We start from the raw sequence: 18,913 nt of genomic DNA, 5'->3' as shown, positions 1-18,913 counted from the left end.
TCTGCAACTTCTACAGCTTCCCTCTAATGCAGTTTCTCCTGTTTTAGGCTAAAAGCTACTGGTTGGGCCCCAGTTATTCCAGGGAGGGCCCTGAAAGTAATGACATCCGAAGAACCAACGTCCCAGACATCCGTGTGGCGTATCGCAGCGAGACGCTCTCTGAGGAGCTGCAGCTCATCACTCACGCCGTGCGCACTGAGGAGCTAGACACCATAGACGAGGAGGACTCTCTGTCCATGGGCCCCCTCCCAGGAGGACGCTGACATCACAACACCCTGGACTCACCCTGTGAATCCCTGAGCCCACCCCAGCATGACACTGAAGAACCGTGGTGTCTTTGTTAACCCTAAACACCTCCAGCATTCTCTGTAATAGTAAACTGCACACTGACAACTATTTATAAGCCAAGGATACAAGTCTTACACAGCACTTCATCTTTTTCCTTCTTAGTATGTTGACTCATTTTAAGTTACAGTTCGGATTTGAGCCCCTCAAATATTCATATTCAAGCATTTCCTCTTTTTGTTTTTCTAATTAACATTATCAGTCACTGTCAGGTTGGTGGAGGATACAAAAGGGCATTTAAGGGTGTTAGGTTTATTATTTTATATGTGAAACTATAAAGCAGACACAATATTTGTATGACTACTCTATATCCTGCCTGAAAGTCATCAGAAGCTCCGTTATTAATTTATTCTGTTATTCAGTGACTTGTTTGAGTTCACCAGGATTTACAAAGCATGTAGGATCTCTGTAGTACCTGTTTACCACAGAAACACCAACAACCAGCACACTGAGACTAGTCATGCTGCTAAATTACACTTTTACCATTGTTATTCATACTTCTAATAAAGGACTACGGATGAAGAATTGCTGAAGTAACAAAGTTGGTAAACCTGACACAGAGGAGGAAGAGGATGTCTCTTGTCTGTATCCACTGCAGGGCTTCAGATCATGTTTTGCCAAAGTGCGCTCACAGAATAGTTTTTCCATGGTGTTAATCAGCTCAAAGTCAGAAACATAATCCACAGCCTTTAATTCAGAAGAGAAGCAGCGTCCTGTGGTTGTCTGAAAAACATTCCATGAAACAAACACCACGTTCAGCCACAGATGAGCTGCAGTTAGCGCTGAAAAACCATGACGGTGTAAACTTTGGTTGAAGGGGAAAATTGTATCGTAGGTTCTTGGCACAGCACAAATAAATGGACCATTGTCTGAGGAGAATGCTCTCACTGTGACCTCTCTATGGCCATGAAGACCTGGACCCTCCTCTCGTTATTGACTCATTCCTTCCCCTCTGGACAAACAGATTTTCCCCCTCTGCATGCATCAAACTGTAAATACCAGTATGCACTAAGCCAAGACTTCACAGTGCCTTTTCCTTTTCAGCTTTGGGCACTGCATGCCCAGATTCTGTCAGTCCTTACAGAAGGAATGCTGCTTTGTTTCTCTTTCTCTACATACAAAGTGCTTTTTTGCATGCTTGCATGATTAACGGATGGCAGAGAGAATGAAAGTTTACATCAAAGCTTTTGTGTTAAAGCATCTTTTCTGATTCAGGGCTGAAGAAGTCAGCAATCTGTCACAGCAGACAGATTCAAACAGACCATGTGAGAATGAGAAAAACCATGCTGGGACATGGTTAAGACTGCAGCATGGTTCTTGTAGCAAACATTTGTTAATCACCCCAAAGCCGATGAAAGCTGGGATCATGTTTTGTATCGTTTGTCATCATGTTTCATATCCTGCCGCTGCACGCGCTCCAACCTCCCATCCAGCTGTGAGCATTTAAGCCTGGACTCTACTGTTCAGTGTTACCAATGCCAGGACATTGAGAGGGACTCAGATCAGTGTTTCCGTGAATGACCAATGGTAATGTGTTACTTTACAGAGGTTACTTTATGTTTGCTTGTAGAGGTTTAGGATAAAGCTGTGATTGCTCAGCAGGAACACGGTAGCTTCTAAGTGTCCAGAGGATGTACTGGGGTTTGTGTGCTGAACACAGTGAAATGTGGGTTTGATTTCATGTAATAAGTGTATTTTTTTAAAGGCAATATAGAGATAAGAAATTTTATATTTACAGAATAATAATGTTTAACACAGTTTTGTTGTTGTTGATTAGCATTATGTCTCTATGAAAGTAGAGTTTCTCAGTAAGGTTGAATGTCATTAGCCTTTCTCATCTGTCAATTAGACACTATCATTTTGATTCCGGCCAGCCTACAGGAGCTGTTTTTTCCTGACATGCTCACTTGGAATCATTCTTTGATCATTGTTATTGTATTACAGCTTGCATCCATGATGGATAAAAAAAACACACTCCTCACAAGCACATGCATAAAAACCAGGACAGATCTTTATCATCTTTATCTGTTCTAGATTGATCTATTTACAAAAATCAATTTGATTGATTTGTTTTTGTATTGACATGCTAAGGGAATGCTCAGTAAGAATCTGCATGTTTCAGCCTATCCGTCCATTTATCTCTAAAACTTGTCAGTGTATCCATGTGCACCTCATAGTGCACATTTTACACAGCTCCCTACCTCACAAGTACTCACTTCTAGTCAGTGTCTTCTCACTGCTGTGTAGTGTCTTCCAGCAACAGCAGAGCCATAACTAAGGATTATTTTCCCTATTGACTAATCCAGTAAAGGTCTGACCTATAAAAAGAATAAGAAAATGGTAAGAAATGTGAATGAAAAACTTATAGTAGGGCATCAATGTTTTCTTATTGTTTTAGTCCAACAAACATTCCAAAAAGCCAAACTATTTACACACTAATAACACAGTAAAACAACCCTAAGAGGCTTGAAACTGATGAGTGGGATTTTTTTTTGTCTTTAAATTGATTAAAGGATTACTGTATTGGTAAAATTGTTGCTGATCGTTCTTCTGAGTCATGTAATCCAATGCATAATTTACCCTTTGCTAAGCCTCAGCTTTCTTGGTTACTCAGAATCTGTTGTGGCCAGGTTCCATCCCTTTTGAAACAAACGAAAATATGAACAATTAAAAATCGGATAAAGTTTTATCTATATAACTCATTCAATTCCTTTATAAACTTGTGAAAGATTAAATATCCAGTATGGAAGCAGCCCCCACCCTGTCTAAGACCCCCCCCCCCCAAGGGGCAGCTGATCCTTAACCAAAGTCCTGTTTTGTCTTTTGGATTACACCTGGTATCTTAGATAGCACTTATATTACAGTACATGGATGCCAGCTTCACATAATGTAAACATTACTGACAATACAAAGTAGCCCTATAGCTATGTTGTATTAAACACCATTATTGAATGTTGTCTCTTACCTTTGAGCATGAAAGTATTCTTTGTGATTGCTGATGGGCACAATTGCCTGTCCAGTCTAATCCAAAGACTGCATGTCTCATTATTAACCTTCAATTTACAAAACAGGATGAATGACTCCTTTGGATTATGTTGTGAGTGTCCTGAGTCGCTCTTTCAAACAACTTAAGCACAACTTATAATTATGCTGAGTAACCAAATTAAGGTCACAATTTCACGGCATATACCTGGGCAAAAGTTTGTTTAAATTTAGGTAGCCCAGCAATGGCTGCTAAGAGGAGGTTCTCTGACTGGTGCATAAAAAGACCAATCAGAGAGCCAACAAAGGGCCAACTGCTCATGGAAATAATTCACACTACAGAAGTAACAGTAACACAGCTACTACTTGGATGCCTTCACAAATCAACCCTAAATGAATGATCAGTTCTTCTGATACCATATCCACAGATTTATAGTTCATATTTAATCAAACACTCGAGCCTGTTAATGTCTACTCTACGGCTCATACAACAGTCATAGCAATCATATTGTGTTCAGCTGGCAGTATTTTCTCATGTTCATTGTCACTTTTCTGCTGTTTATTTTTTTCTGGTTTAATGTTCTGTGGTCTGTAGCCATATTATTGCCTGAAATGGTTTGCCAGTGTTAAACACATTCAAATTATTCTTCTGATAATGCCCACCTATGATGTCTGAAGGATGAAATAAAGCATGATAAATCACCAAACCTGAGTGAGTCAGAGAGAACTTTATTTACAGGTTAATTACATAAGAGAGAACATAGATACATTACTCAGATTAGCACATATTGTTAAATGTCAGTGGTGTCTTTAATGCTTAACTAGATCTAACACTTTATTATAGGTTATATACCAATCCGATCACTACTTTTCAACATTTCATACATGTAGCATGGTTCTTCTGTTATCATCTGTTATGCAAAAACTGTTAACCCAATCAAAATCATTGTTATAGTACAGACAGACCTTACAGAGTTAAAAAACTGGTGACTTGTTCAGTCCATGATGTTTTCCTTCATTGCTTTCATTTTTTAACTGGCTGCCTGCAGAGATAAAATGTCAAAGCCAAAAGATCATCAGTGTGACAGTTATAAATCTTTAAATGGATGGTGGAGATAGCTAGAGCTGAACTGTGCACTGGTACTCACAGCCAAGGCGGAGCGGACAGCTTGTAACTGGAAGAAGACCCGCCCTCCCTCCTCTGGACACACCTGCTTCAGTTCCTCTCTGCTCATACCCAGCAGCATGGAGCCGCTCAGCCCGCCCAGACAGCGCACAGTACTGCAGAAATACAACAATGGCGCATTCATAATGTGTAGCATGAAAATTACACTAAACCAAAATCAAACACATGGATGTTTCACAGAGCACCACTGGACTTCATTTAAAAAACAGAAGACCGCTTCTAACAGTTAAATTTTACTCCTGTGATTTTATAAAATCACCTGTAAATACTGAGCAGCAGAGGCTGATATAAACCACAATCCTCACAGGATCCTTTATTTCCCAAAGTGCATCAGTGTCTCCATAGATGCAGTTATAGTCTATATGCCATTATCTTCTGTTTTTAAACAGGCTCTCTGTTTAGAAGACCTTGTAAAGTGAAATCCAAAATTTGTGTCTTAACACTCTTAACACTACATTGGACTATGGTTGCTGTAAACATGTGAAAACACTGACATCTACATGTAACTGAATTTTGGATTGAGACAGGTAGAAAGTTTTTCACCTCTTTCCTGGCTGGGTTTAATGTGGGCGGGGACAATATGTGGGCTCATGATTTCAGAAGCCCACAGTGAGGAATAACCCCGCCCCCTAACATTACCATTTAAAATTACAGAGTTCATCTCACTATAGTCTGTTAGCTGATGTCACTGCCTTTATTGAAAGAAAACAGTCAGTTAAATACTGTTCTTCTGTTCACCATGAGGTAAATTTCTATCAGCCACAGTGGTCTATGGATCATTTAAGCATCATAACAGAGATTTGAGCCAGAAACTGGACTTTGTCTCTTCTTCTAAGGTCAACAAAAGGTCAAGAGGCAGGCTAATGGCATGAGTACTTTTCTCAATTCAGATTGCAGCATTTTTTCTAATTCGAGAGGATTGTATTTCTCCTGAGTGAGCGTGGCTTCAGCTCACTCAACAGACATGCCCAAACCATCCTGGAGCAGATTTCACTGCCTCATTTTTCATGATTTTGTAGCTTAATACTATAAACTTAGAGACGTTTTATTCAACTGAAATTTGACCTGGGGGTTCATAACACAGCAACCTATCATACAACAAACCAAAATACAAATGTATTTTCACTTTACTGGGTCTTTAAAGAATCAAGCCAGTAAAGAAATATAAATTCAACCCCAATATCATTCAGGTAAAGAACACTGGTCTGGTTTCATTTGGTTCAAAAGGGCTGGACCAGTTTTCCCTAAAAGCTGCAATAGCTAATGTGATTTATATGTTTCATATCAAAAAGGAAGTCTACAAACATTTTACTCTACAGTACTTCAGACTTGGACTGGGGAAAGATGAAGCCAACCCCTCAAATACGGTATCTCACCAAGTTGACAGGATTTTTTAAAGGTCACATATTTTACCCTTTTAAGACAAGTTTATATTGGTCTCAGAGGTCCCCAAAACATGCCTGTGAACTTTGTTGCTGAAAAAACACTGCTGTCTGACTCCACTCCAGACTCCGCCCCTCTCAGGAAATGGTTGGCTTAATGGGTGTGGCTCTCCTGATCCTTCTCTCAGCTGCCAGCTAAGAGGAGGATCAGGAGATGAGGGGGGGACTTTCTTTCCCAGTGGGGAGGGCCAACTGAACCTGGGGGCAGGGCTACCTCCCCACATGACATTATGAGGGGAAAATCTGAGAACGGCTTGTTTCAGCACACATTTTCTGAAAGGTGGAGAAAAGGGGGGGAGGGAATGGGTTTTTCTGATTCTTGGGGGGGATTGTGGACAGGCCAGGGGCACATATTTTTGTTAGAAAAGCCTGAAAAAGTTTATTTTGCATAATATGTTAACTTTGAGATGAGGTTTATTTTTTGGCTTTTTGTCTTTACTTGCAAGAAAAGACAATGGATAGAATAAAAAACTAGGAACAATGAGTGGGAAATGACGCGCAGAAAGGAGATTTGAGCCCACTTTCTTGGTGACAACTACTGTGTATGGGGCGCTCTGTGTGTGGTCATAGTCTCTTTGCCCCTGTCCCACAGGTGAGCAATGGCCTTCAGGGCTTAAGCCTCAAATCTTTGTGGGGTGGTAAAAAAGTATGCTGCCACTAAGCATTATGAATGAAAATGAAAAAATAAATAGATGACACAGGAAATTGATCCTGCTGATTACATTTCATTTATGAAGCCAGTTGGTGAAAATATTTAAACCACTTTTAACTTCAAAGACTTATATATATAATACAATGTAAAAAAGACTATTTAACACTGTACTAAAAGATAATTCACAATTTCTGATTCTTTTATAAATAATAAACTTGGAGAATAGTTAGATATCAAAAATGATTTTGGCTACAACAATGTTGTTTTTTAGTTCAGTAAAGTAATTCTGTATAACTTTTGCCACAATGATGCAGACTTGGTTTAAATCTTATTTTGATTAAGGATGGCTTGGAAACAGTGGAACATACAGTGCTTAACAAATTTATTAGACCACCCAAACCTAACCAAGGTAAGGTTTATGCCACAGTTGCCCTAAATTAACACCATTGGTAACCACCAAAATCATGTTTTATGTTTCTGCAATGGTTAATACAGCAATATGTAGAAGCTCTTTAACCTAAATGATATTTTTAATGCTAAAATATAATTATTATTGTTATCCAGGAATTTTCAAATTTATTGATTTACAAAAAAACTGAAAAAATAGTAAAGCACATGAATATTTCTTGATTAATATGTCTAATTATAGTTATTTACTTGCATTTCTGAACAGAAAAATGAGTTTTAGTGGTTGAATGTTATGCTTGATTCATTTCTGACTTCTCAGAGAAGCCCAGTGAGCCGGTTCAAATTTGGGTGAATTCAGTTTGGTAAAACTAGTAATAAATGGTAAGATGTGAAGAGCTCACTGGAAATAAAAGAGTCCGCATTAAAGCACTTCATGATGCTGGATGGTCTTTGAGACAAATATGACAGGTGGTCTAATAAATTTGTAAAGCACTGTAACTGCCTGAGAAAAAAATATTCCAAAGGAGCCTGTCCATGGAGCCTTAATCTGGCCTAAACCTGGACATTCAAGGACCTGGCTCTGCCTCTGCCTGGCGCCCCACTCTGAACAGATTTAACACATGTGTGTACTTACATCTTACTGAAGCCCTTGTCTTCCAGCCAGGCTTTCACCTCTGCAGGTTTGGACCTTCTTGTCAGAACAGGAGCGTCTCCATTTTCAAGAGAAATCTGAGCAATAATTCAACAATATTTTACTTTAAATAATCATTCAACAACGATTTAAATCAGTCTAATGAACAGTGTGACAGTTTTCTTTCAGTATGAAAATTAATGCAGCTTAAAATAAAACACTGAGTCACATGCCTCACTCTGTAATGAATCCATTTTCTGCCACTGTGGAGATTTTTTTTCCTCCCAGTTTTACTTTAGTAAATGTCAGCTTAAAGGTCAGAATCAATGAGAGGTGACACATGATTACACACAAGTCCTCTGTATAAATAAATACTGTAGGATCTATTTACTGAAGTGCTGTTTGAGAGCATTTCCCTCTGGAAAAAATGTTTGATACCATGTCATTTGGAATATGAGGTTTTAGAGTTACATATCACACCCCTTTTCTACTTTCTATCTAAATTTAATATCTGTGCTGACATATAAAAAGGATCATGCACTAGAGGAGGTTATGGACTCTATAAACCAGCTCTTAACAGCCTGTCTTAGAACTCAGGTGAAGGGTGAGTACTCCCATTGTGACATCACCAGGAGCTTATTGTGAACAGACCACCAGAGTTTGTGCTTTCAGACCACAATCAGAGGACTAGGTTGGCTAATTTCCCATTTAGTGGGTAAGTAGATTCTCTTCATTATTAAGTATACATGCAAATATACATAAAAGTGTTTTTACATCCCCTTAAGAAAGAGATTTTAACACACACCTCCTCAGACTGCTCACCAGGAGCCTCCAGCACATTATTGGGTACGAAGCCCTCCTCTCCTCGGCTGTTCCTCACCTTCCACCACTGCTTCGATCTGTCCAGCAGCTGTCGATTAACAAAGAGCAAAGATTACTGCATATGAGTCAAAGAACAGGAAAAAAAAAGGAAAACTAAACAGGAATGTGTCAGTAACTGTCACCTCAACTATTTCTCCCTTTTTGACGCTGAGTTCTCTGTGGTCCCTTGAGATAAAGTCATACACGACCCGCATCTGACCCTTTGACTCAGCCGGGCTGAAAAAAAGCATCAAAGCACACAGTCAAAAGCTAGGTTTAAAACATTCATGTGGTGTTGAATGGTACTTCATGTGCCGGGGTATGTACCGTTCTTTTTGTGGGGGTTTCACGGGTGTCCACTTAGCAGGAGTCTAAGAGAAAAATGAGGACGGTTTTATCTTCTAAACTGTCTTATTTACACAGGGGTCATGCTGTAGGTCTGATCTGGAGTTTGTCTTTACCTGGTTAGGTGCTGGTTTTGCAGGTTTTGGACTCGCCGGTCTCCTCACAGCTGGCTGGGATACAGATGCTTCAGACACCTCGGGGGGCTGCCAGCCATCGAAAAACTTAAGAGTGTATGTTGGGATGTCCTCATCGTCTTCAGGCCATTTGGTGCTGGTGAAATAGTCAGACACAATCAGTTGTAAATATTTTTGTGTAAATGAGAGGAGATGCAGTATTGGGCTTGTTCAAAGATTTTGCGAGAATCTTTCTGTTTGTGACGATTTTGGCACCTCCTGTGGGAAAGGAAATATCTCCTTATTTTGACCTGTGACCTGTGTTGCTACATACCTGTTTATGAAATATTCAAAATAATAATATAATTGTATTTTTTGGGGCCTTAAAATTTTTTCATTGGATTTAACCAATCAAGAAGTTCTCTATGACTATATGTCCTCCTCAATAAACTTAAATGCTTTATTGATGCATAAGTAAAGCATAATTCTTCATCTGCAAAGCATTATAAAGTATTTATAAGTTACTTATAAACACAGCTAAAGAAGCTTTATTGATGTGAAACAATACATACAGCTAACAGACAAATCTGATAACAAAAAGGCTATCAAAACCTTGAACATCTGCTCTAAATGTATTTGTATAAAGTTACTGACTTGACCCCTGGCTATGCACTTTCATGTTTCTTTTTTCAATACTGTTCCTGTATATTTTATTCATTTTTAAATAAAGATGTTTTTTAAAAAAAATGGCTTTAGCAATGGGAGCTCAAGCTAACTTAGCTATGCAGATAACAGAGATAGCTTACATAGCTGCTTTGTAAGCTCAGCTTTAGCTCCGTTAGCTCACACAGCTAACAGAGATATGCTTGCTGCATTAAGATGTTTTCATGGTCAGGTTTTTAACTTTTTGAATCCTAGCCATCACTTTAACTCTTACTTGAACCCTAAACGGAAGTTTGATATGATTTTATTTTGAGCATTTTAGCATGTACTTCCATGCTGTGATGAAGAGTCTCAGATACTCAGTTTGTGAGAGTGGCCGTCAGATGAATAGTCTGCAGCTAGACCCCTCTTTATCTGAGACATACTCTATCAATGTATAAAGAGAAAGCTCCAGCAAGAGGTCAAATTTAGTGGACAACTTTATTAGACCAATGAGTTTTAGTGTGTGCCTTTATCAGGGTAATTGAGAAACATACTGCAAATGTGGGCATCTGCTAAATCAAGGTAAATCATGTTTCTGTCAAAATTTTCTGATGCAGCTTGCAGAAAAAACAGGTGGGTCTTCAATTCTCCATGTTTGCGACATGTGTATCAGGTAGATGAGACGCAGAGTTCATGCAGATAGTCTGAAAGACCTGACTTGTTAGTATGCAAATCAAACCATACCACTGATAGCAGTATCAATGAAATAATCCATAAGTCATTTATAAACAAGGCTAAAGATGCTTTATTGATGCAATAGTGAAGCATTGCCCTACACAAAGCATCCCATGAGCTCAGACAGACAATTTGAGCTTCCAAGTCCTCCACCACTTTAGCATCCCTCTATTGGCTCCAGCTGGGGTTTGAAACCCTATCTTATCTAATTCTGATGGTAAAAGATTTGCTAAAGTGATGAGTTTAGAGCCATGACTCCAAATACAAACCTTGGTGCTCTGATTAAAGTTTTGATTATTTCAAATATGTGTTGTCTGATTAAATGTATTATCATCATTTTAAAAGTAAAAACTCCTAAAACCTTCTTTTGACTTCATGACATGAAAAACACTGAACTGTCAGCGCTAACATGTCATGAACTGTCACTTCTATTCTGATCTCATACTGACAATTGACAGGTTTAACTGTCCCGCGTCTCACCTGGGGATGTTCCAGGCGTCTCCCAGCGACTGCCACAGCCGGTCCTCCTCCTCAGAGGCCTCCTCACTCATCAGACGTATACACACCGGAGTCAGCAGTGGCGCTACGATGGTCTGTGGGAGATCTTCTGGGCAGTGAGTTACCACCTGGTGAGGACAACATTACATTCATTACAAGTGCATTGCTCTGCTAGTTAGGTTACGTGAAAGATAAGAGATGAGGCTAAATAAGAGCAACTTAGACATATGCAAAATCCATACATGTGTCAAGTTATTTGAAATGATTTTAAATCTTGGAGCTGAAGTCACTTACAAATGCCAATGTGGAGAAAAAGGAATGAACAAATTCAGGAGCACTGGGGTTATCAATCTTTCCATTTAGCTCCCCCTGTCAAAAGAAAAACACCATCCTCCATCAACTAGCAGCAAAACATACGTAAACTGCACAGAAAACAATTAACAATCCTTATCCAGACAGCAGTTTGAACATGTTGGATTAGAAACACATACCACAAGGTTGAAACCACTTTTGATCTTATGAAGGCAGTCTGCAAATTCCTCAACAGGGGGCATGTCATCGTTGGCTAAAATGTCAAAATAAGTACAAAGAAACAGTCAATTTCTTCACTGCTGAAAATACCATGCAAGGTTTTTTTTTATCGTAATCTATGTGAAAGTTTTCCTTAATTTTCTGAATTGACATACCTTTTCCTTTCTTTTTCTTCTTTTTCTTTGAACTTTTAGCCACCACTGCAGCTATTTTCCCCATGAAGATTTCTATGTCGCTGACAATGTGATTCAAGATGTCCTTTAAAGTAAGAGGAAAATCACACTCTCATTCTTGCTCTCTTAAATGTGTGTGTGTGTATGTGTATGTGTGTGTGTGTGTGTTTGCGGTTGGGTGTATTATATTGTTTCCTATTCTCTTAACAAACATCTACTGTTATGATAATTCACCTCAGTCGTCAGAGTTCAGTCTGCAGTTTTCTCTTCACATCAGGTTTTGGAGCATTTCTTTCTACCATGGTAAATTAGTGACATCACAATGTAACAAAACTCCTTATATGGCCATGTGACCCTTCATAGCTGGACAAGGACATGCCTGTGTTTCTAGGGTTCTAGAGATCTGACCAATAGACCTGTTTTTGTGACTGTCTACCAAATACTACAGCCAAATGTAGTATAGAGTACACTGTGTGGTATGGACTGATTACTGAGTACTGCACTCTGCATTTTACAATAGTTTGTAATATGATTGGCCGTTAGTTGTTAAAGGATTTTTTTTTTTTAAGTTGGGTTGCACAGAGTTACAAAACAGACCCAGACAGCTGATCATACACGCCGAGGCAGAAGAGCACGCAGTCGGTAGCTGAAGTCTGCGAAACACAAAGGCTTTCTATGTGAAAAATAAAAATCTCAAAAAAAATGTTTGATATAGCATAGAATTAAGCCAGCATTATTTTTTGGCATATTTTTACCTAACATTAAAAAACTTGCTAAATTATGCTGACTTGGCGTCGCCGTCTATATAGCCTAGCTTCCTCCAGTGTCTCAAGTCTGAAGGGAGAATGCTCTCTGAACTCACTGGAGGTTAAAGCCACCAGTTTTGCCAAGGCAAGTAGCCTATGTAACTCAACTTAAAAACAACTCAATAGTCACAGGGTCTCTCTGATATTCATTCAGCAGTCAGAGTGTCAGAAAATAGAACTTTCATTTAAGAAGCCCTGCTTTATGTCTCTTACTGCTGAGCTGTTTCTAAAATACTGTAAAGCTCACTGTGCAAAAGCCTCACCTCATATGCATATTTGCACCAAATAATCTATTTAACGTACTCATTCATAATTTAATCTATTCACTGAAACCCAATTCATCACCAGATGTCACATTTGTTCACATACTTCATACTCAAATGGCTTAATTGCTTTTCAATCAAGAGGCAGTGAAGTGTAAACATAAGTCAGATCTTTGACGTTTTTTTTATGATTTACAACCCAGAATAAAAAAGCATGACATGATAACATTTGAGCGTCCCACCCTGAGTGTAACATCACAGGAATATTGCCTCTGTGGGAATTTGTTTGATCAGATCAAAGTTTGCTAAGGGAGGAGGGTCTTAAAGAGACAGTGCCCAAAATCTCCCGTGAAAGACTGAGCTGAGGATTTTTACTGACACCAGGAAAAACACTCAAAATGAACACTGTATGGCCACTCTAGCATTCCTCCTCTTTTAAAGGTATGATGGACACTCACTACATTCCTCTCCAGCTCTGTGTATGGCCGTTGAGCAGGCACAGGTTCTTCTTCAGGCTGAGGTGTTGGTACTTCTTCTTCTTCCTCCTCCTCCTCCTCCTGCTCCTCCTCCTCCTCTTCCTGAGGTAAGTTCAGCTCAGGTTCAGAGATGTCATCCTCCTCTATGGGTACAACCAAAGGTTAAGGTTTGTACTGATTTTGACTCACAGTGATAACTGCAGCAGGTCCATTTAGCTGTCACAGGCTCACCATAGTCTGGAGCTGACCACTGTGGCACTGCCTCAGCTGGCCTCTGCTCTTTAGGTTCAGGCGATCTTTCAGTGTTATGAATGGGCTTCATCCCTGACGTGCTGCTACAGAAACAGAACAGCGAGAAGCACGTCAGGAAAACAAAACCTGATGAAGTGTATGCTGTCACTGACTTTAGTCTCTTACTTGATGCTCATATTATCTCTGCTGCGTGAGAGTACTTGAGTAAAATCCCTTTCAACAAGGTCAGCCTGTGAACAACAACAAAAACATTTACTTTCTCATCTTTCACTGTACAGACATGATAGCCTTTCTATGATATTGGCCTCACCCTGACATCCTCACACTGAAACATGAAGACAGTTTTGGTCTGTTTTCTACTGCGCTTGACTGTCACAGTTAGCAGGGAGTGAATCGCTCCAGAATCTGGTACAGCCCGTAGCTCCAAGATGTCACTGAGAGCCATGGACTCCAGCTCCTCCTGAAAAAATGTCAACACACAAAAATTGGGCAACCTTCTTTTGAGAAATCCCAGCATATTGACAAACTAATCTCTAAATAACCCTCAAGTTGGTCTTTTCAGAGATCTAGCTTGAATCTCTTGTACTGAGGTAATAAGACACAGAGGAATCAAAAGTTGTTTCCCATGCTTTCTGGTTTTAAAATCACCTAACATCATTTTCCAAATAAAATTAATAGTTCCAACACTTGAATGTCAAATTTGAGAAATGTACTTCTAGACTGATTTTATCCTGTTTCTTGGGATTACCATCTCAGATATAGAAACATGTGCCATCTGCATAGAAGTTACATGCAGTGTTTGGAAGTAACAGAGTCTTGTATGCAAAAAAACAAAAAACAAAAACAAATCCATGGTCAAGTCTAATACACTGAGCCCCTTTACAGTGAGGTATGCTACAAATGGGTCGTATTGAAGACATTAGTGACTTCAAGCATGGATCTGTCATGGATGCCACGTTTGCCATAAGATGGTTCATGAAATTTCATCCCTGCTGGATATTCCACTGTTAACTGAAAGTGATATTATTAGAAATGGAAGCATTTAGGAACAACAGCAACTCAGCCACAAAGCAGAAGACCACATAAATCACAGGATGGAATCAACAACTGCTAAGGCAAATGGTGCCTTCCATAGCTGAAATGCTCTGAACTTACACTGGTATTAATGTAAATGCAAAATCTGTGCAGCTGGAGGTCCATGGAATCAGTTTCTATGGTTGAGCATCTGCATGCAAGGCCTCACATCACCAAGTCCAATGCCAAGCACCAGATGGAGTGGTGTAAAGCACACTGACACTGGACTGTAGAGCAGTGGAAACCTGTTCTGTGAATGAGAAATCCTGAGGGGGGAACGTTAACTGTCTGACTGCACTGTGCCAACGTTGAAGTTTGGTGGAGGAGGAGTAACAGAATGGGCCTATTTTTCAGTGTTTGGGCTAGGTCTCTTATCTACAGTGAACACAATCTTAATGCTAGAAGCATACCAAGATATTTTGGACAATGCTATGCTTCCAAATTTGTGTCAACAGTCTGGCACATTTCTATACCAACATGACTGTCCCAGGGCACAAAGCAAGGGCTATAAAGACATGGTTTGAGCCAGGCAGTCTCATCCAGCATTAGTGCCTGATGTCATAAATGCGCTACAGAATGAATGGGCACTAATTTCTACAAAAAATCCAAAATGTTGTGGAAAGCCTTCCAAGAAGAGTGGAGACTAACTAAAGAACATGTATTCTGGATCACTCATCAACGCTCGACTAGAAGCTTTATGCTCATTTTTTTTAAAGGGCTGTTTGTAAAATATTCTGAGTTGACAGAAGACTTTGTGTATAATAAAAGGTGGAAGAAGCAACTGTCCTGTGCTATGACAAAAATGTTTACCTTCATATCAGTGATAGATGTAGTAAAATACTTTTACTACATGCATCCAATGGGCTACAGTCTCTGCCAAAAGTATTGGAACGGTGGGCCCCAGTTTCTTTGTTTTTGCTTTAGACTGAAAACATTTGGTTTTTCCACAAAAAGATAACTGTGAGACAATAGATCAACATTACAGCTTTTATTTCCATTTCTGGACCTGATACCAAACTTAGGAGATAGCACTCTTTGAACCAACCCATTTCTTATGTGAGCAGAAGTATTGGAACATGTAACTGACAGGTGTGTTTTGTTGCCCAGGTGTCCTTACACTTATAGTTTCAGATTTGGGTATAGTCTGTGCAGACTGCATTTATGGTTAGAGGTGTAACCAACATGAAAACCAGAGAGCTGTCTATGGGTGAAAAACAAGCAACTGTGAAGTTGAGAGAAGATGGAAAATCAATCAGAGCCATTACACAAACATTGGGCACAGCCAGTACAACCATTAGGAATGTCCTGAAGAAGAAAGAAACCACTGGTGTTCTCAGTTACAGATATCGAAAAGGTAGACCAAGGAAAACGGCATCAGCTGATGACAGAAACATTGTGAGAGCTGTAAAGAAAGACCCTAAAACAACTGTTAGTGACATCAGCAACAACCTCCAGAGGGCAGGAGTGAAGGTATCACCATCTACTGTTCACAGAAGACTTCATGAACAAAACTACAGAGGCTACACCAGAAGATGTAAACTATTCATTAACAAGAAGAACAGGAAGGCCAGGCTAGAATTTGCCAAAAAGTATAGAGAGGAGCCTCAAACATTCTTGGACAAAGTTTTATGGACTGATGAGACAAAGATGAACCTTTACTAAAGTGATGGAAAGACTAAAGTTTGCAGAAAGAAAGGATCTGCTCATGATCCCAAACATACAAGCTCATCTGTGAAACACAGTGGAGGTGATGTCATGGCTTGGGCTTGCATGGCTTCTTCTGGGACGGGCTCATTGATCTTCAGTGATGATGTAACACATGATAGCAGCAGAAATGAACTCAGAAGTCTACAGAAACTTTTTGTCCGCCAATTAAAAGAAAGCTGCAACCAAACTGATTAGGAGATGCTTCATCATGCAGCAAGATAACGGCCCAAATACACTACCAAAACATCAAAGGAGTTCATCAGAGGGAAGAAGTGGATGGAAGGCTTTAGGCCCCGTCTACATGGAGACAAAAACGATATATTGCCGTTTCATTTTGAAAAAGTTTTCCATAAAGTTGGGATCGTTTCAGGATATATCTGCGTAAGCACGGAACCACTGAAAATGACAAAATACTTGGAAATAAAAGCTGAAATGTTGATCTCTTGTCTCATATTCATCTTTTGTGTCAAAGCCATTTTTTCAGTCTACAGCAAAGTAAAATGATTGGCCAGACTGTTCCAATACTTTTGGAGGGGACTGTATATGCTGGTAGCAAGATACAAATATCATCAAACCATCTCATATGTGCTCCTAAATTTTTGAGGCAGCATTCACAAATCAGCTCACCCCAACTCAACACAGAGAATTTAGTAGGGAGCTGATGGGGAAATTCCAGTAATTTGTAAAACATGCAGCTCACCCTTAAAACTGGAGTTTCAGAGCATACCCTACACTTGTTCTACAAGGGGATCATGAGTGTCTTTGTGAAAAGGTCAGTGTTGACTCACTCAACACTCCAAAATCTCCCAAAGATCATGGATTGACAACAGTGTCTGATGACTATCGGGGCATTAACACATATCTCACCTATTTTCATGCTGAAGTGCACTTTTGTCCCCTCAGGGTGGGCCTTTCTTTTTTTTTTTATCTTGAAGACCACTCCCATCATGTATTCATTGCAAACTGTTCGCCCACCTGTAGCTCTTAAACCGCTCTCACCTTTGTTTCAACGTCTGTGAACAGCATGTCGGACCCTCGGATCTCCAGCTGCATGGTCTGAGCCCACACACGGCCCATCCCGTCCAGCAGCTTCAGCCGCTCCACACAGTCTGCAACGCTTCTCAACTCCTTCCCATTCAGGTCACAAGTGAACAAGTGCTGCAGAAAAGGTGATCAGTACATCAAACATGACACATCTCATAAAAGGCACACTTTTATTGTCAATATAAAGCACCATACCTCCACTCTGTACTGGAACTTTTCCATCATCTTGTTCAGAGATACTGCATACTCCTGCCTTTGCACTGTTGAATCATAAAGCTCTGTTTGAGTCATGATTTAGACTAAACATGTGAAACCAATGATCCAGTGTGCTAACTTACAGTAAATTGACTTTGCACTGGGTCTTCTTGATGCCTGTGATGACACCTCATCCATCCCTGAGGAAGCACTGGTAAGACAAAAGCAATAAATTGACAACAATGATCATTTTTTAAAAGAGCTGACCAATCAGATCAACCAGTGAAAGATCATACTCAGAGTGGATGGATCCTGTGAAGCTGCTGGTGTCATTTCCAAAGGGACTGCTACTCCCAAACATTGTTAGTACTGATATAACACACCTGCAACACGAAAGAGGGTGATGAGGAAATTTATACACCAATAAATTTGTAATTCCTGTGGAATGAGCTCACTCAGCAATCTGAGTCTGAAATAAAGTGATAAAACATTTAGCATTCTAAGCCAACAGAATCCTGAGAATTTCTTATTTTCTTGTATGTGTTATGTACAAATCAGAGTTAGGATGAGCCATTGCTCATAACACCTTAGCTTTTGGCAATAAATCTGTAAAATTAAACTTGAGCAAAGTTTTTATACATAACACTGCTCTATGATACAAACTGAAACAAGTGCTGTTGTAATACATCAAGTTTTAAAAGAGACATTAGTGGGTAAAATCCATCCAAATTTAAATGATATCTCAATTCCAAAATTAAAAAAAACATAGATAATATTTTTAATCCCTAAAGAACATTGGTGAGGATATTTTGCATGAAGTATAAGTTAAAGTGGTTTTAATTAGATCTGCTCTTCACTACTTTTCCATTATGATGGTCCCTGGAAGTACACTGGAATGACTATCCTGATCGGCTTGGGTCTGAACTGTCAAGTCCTTACAAAAATAACCAACACATACATAAATAATCACTGTGAATATTCAAAATTATAGCCAGAGGTGCTTACCTTTTCAGTTAAATCGTCTAACTTAAACGCCACTCATATTTGTGTCCTGTGCCTCAGTGAGCGACACTACACCCAAGACTTCCTCATAAAACAGAAGGACAAAGTCCACTCTCAGGAGCATAGCCATCAGGAGGATATTGAGCGATCCTGTTGAGGGTGTGAGATCTTTAGTGTGGCATACTGACTGGGCAAAGGTTACCAGATATGGGGGAAGTCGCTGTAATGAGAACATACCTGCCTTATCAGCATTTAGTCATTTTTCCATCCATAATTACAGACAAACATCGAATAGAGATCACTGTGAACTAAAAATAGATCTACAGAGGAGGAAATTATTTAAAGCAGCACTTATTGGACAGGGAGGGTCATATCTTTGTAGCACTACCTTTTCATTCAGCCTTAGTTATGCAACACTGATAATGTTTTAGAACAGATCTATTATGATCGATAAAAAGTTTGGACAATATTATTATGTTGAAGTTCATCACATGACAGTAGATGTTTTATCTGTGGCTCAATTTAGGAGGAATCTGACAAACATTAA

General features: G+C 39.4%; 2 protein-coding genes across 8 annotated transcripts in view; one reads left to right on the top strand and one right to left on the bottom strand.

The window, feature by feature from the left end:
- LOC121505570 (AMP deaminase 2) overlaps positions 1-4,034 on the top strand; it is a 40,901-nt gene extending 36,867 nt beyond the window's left edge. For all 7 annotated transcript variants that reach the window (XM_041781029.1, XM_041781053.1, XM_041781020.1 and 4 more), the window contains one exon: positions 48-4,034. In XM_041781029.1, the coding sequence (XP_041636963.1) occupies positions 48-263 (216 nt within the window). In that variant the 3' untranslated portion in view covers positions 264-4,034. The remainder of the gene's footprint in view (positions 1-47) is intronic.
- Positions 4,035-4,058: 24 nt separating this feature from the next.
- Positions 4,059-18,478, bottom strand: eps8l3a (EPS8-like 3a). The gene is made up of 20 exons (XM_041781000.1): positions 18,370-18,478; positions 17,661-17,747; positions 17,508-17,575; positions 17,365-17,429; positions 17,125-17,283; positions 13,655-13,804; positions 13,510-13,574; positions 13,324-13,427; positions 13,075-13,235; positions 11,530-11,632; positions 11,335-11,408; positions 11,138-11,212; positions 10,826-10,971; positions 8,969-9,122; positions 8,835-8,878; positions 8,651-8,744; positions 8,452-8,556; positions 7,650-7,744; positions 4,476-4,608; positions 4,059-4,370 (listed from the first exon to the last, which is right to left on the bottom strand). Exons 2-20 carry the CDS (start codon positions 17,723-17,725, stop codon positions 4,359-4,361), a joined length of 1,872 nt encoding a protein of 623 aa, XP_041636934.1. The 5' UTR covers positions 17,726-17,747; positions 18,370-18,478; the 3' UTR covers positions 4,059-4,358.
- Positions 18,479-18,913: the final 435 nt, after the last annotated feature.

This window comes from Cheilinus undulatus, linkage group 3, assembly GCF_018320785.1.
Source record: "Cheilinus undulatus linkage group 3, ASM1832078v1, whole genome shotgun sequence".
NCBI lineage: Eukaryota > Metazoa > Chordata > Actinopteri > Labriformes > Labridae > Cheilinus > Cheilinus undulatus.
The sequence above is the reverse complement of the archived record's forward strand: the minus strand, read 5'-3'. Positions and strand labels throughout refer to the sequence as shown.

Bases quoted from the DNA above. Each gene is read 5' to 3' on its own strand.
- eps8l3a (XM_041781000.1), bottom strand. From the start codon at position 17,725: ATGTTTGGGAGTAGCAGTCCCTTTGGAAATGACACCAGCAGCTTCACA. The intron at 11,409-11,529 runs GTATGTCAATTC...TTGACATTTTAG, and splicing joins GAAGAAAAAGAAAGGAAAAG to CCAACGATGACATGCCCCCT. The intron at 7,745-8,451 runs GTGTGTGTTAAA...ATTATTGCTCAG, and splicing joins CTGGTGAGCAGTCTGAGGAG to ATTTCTCTTGAAAATGGAGA.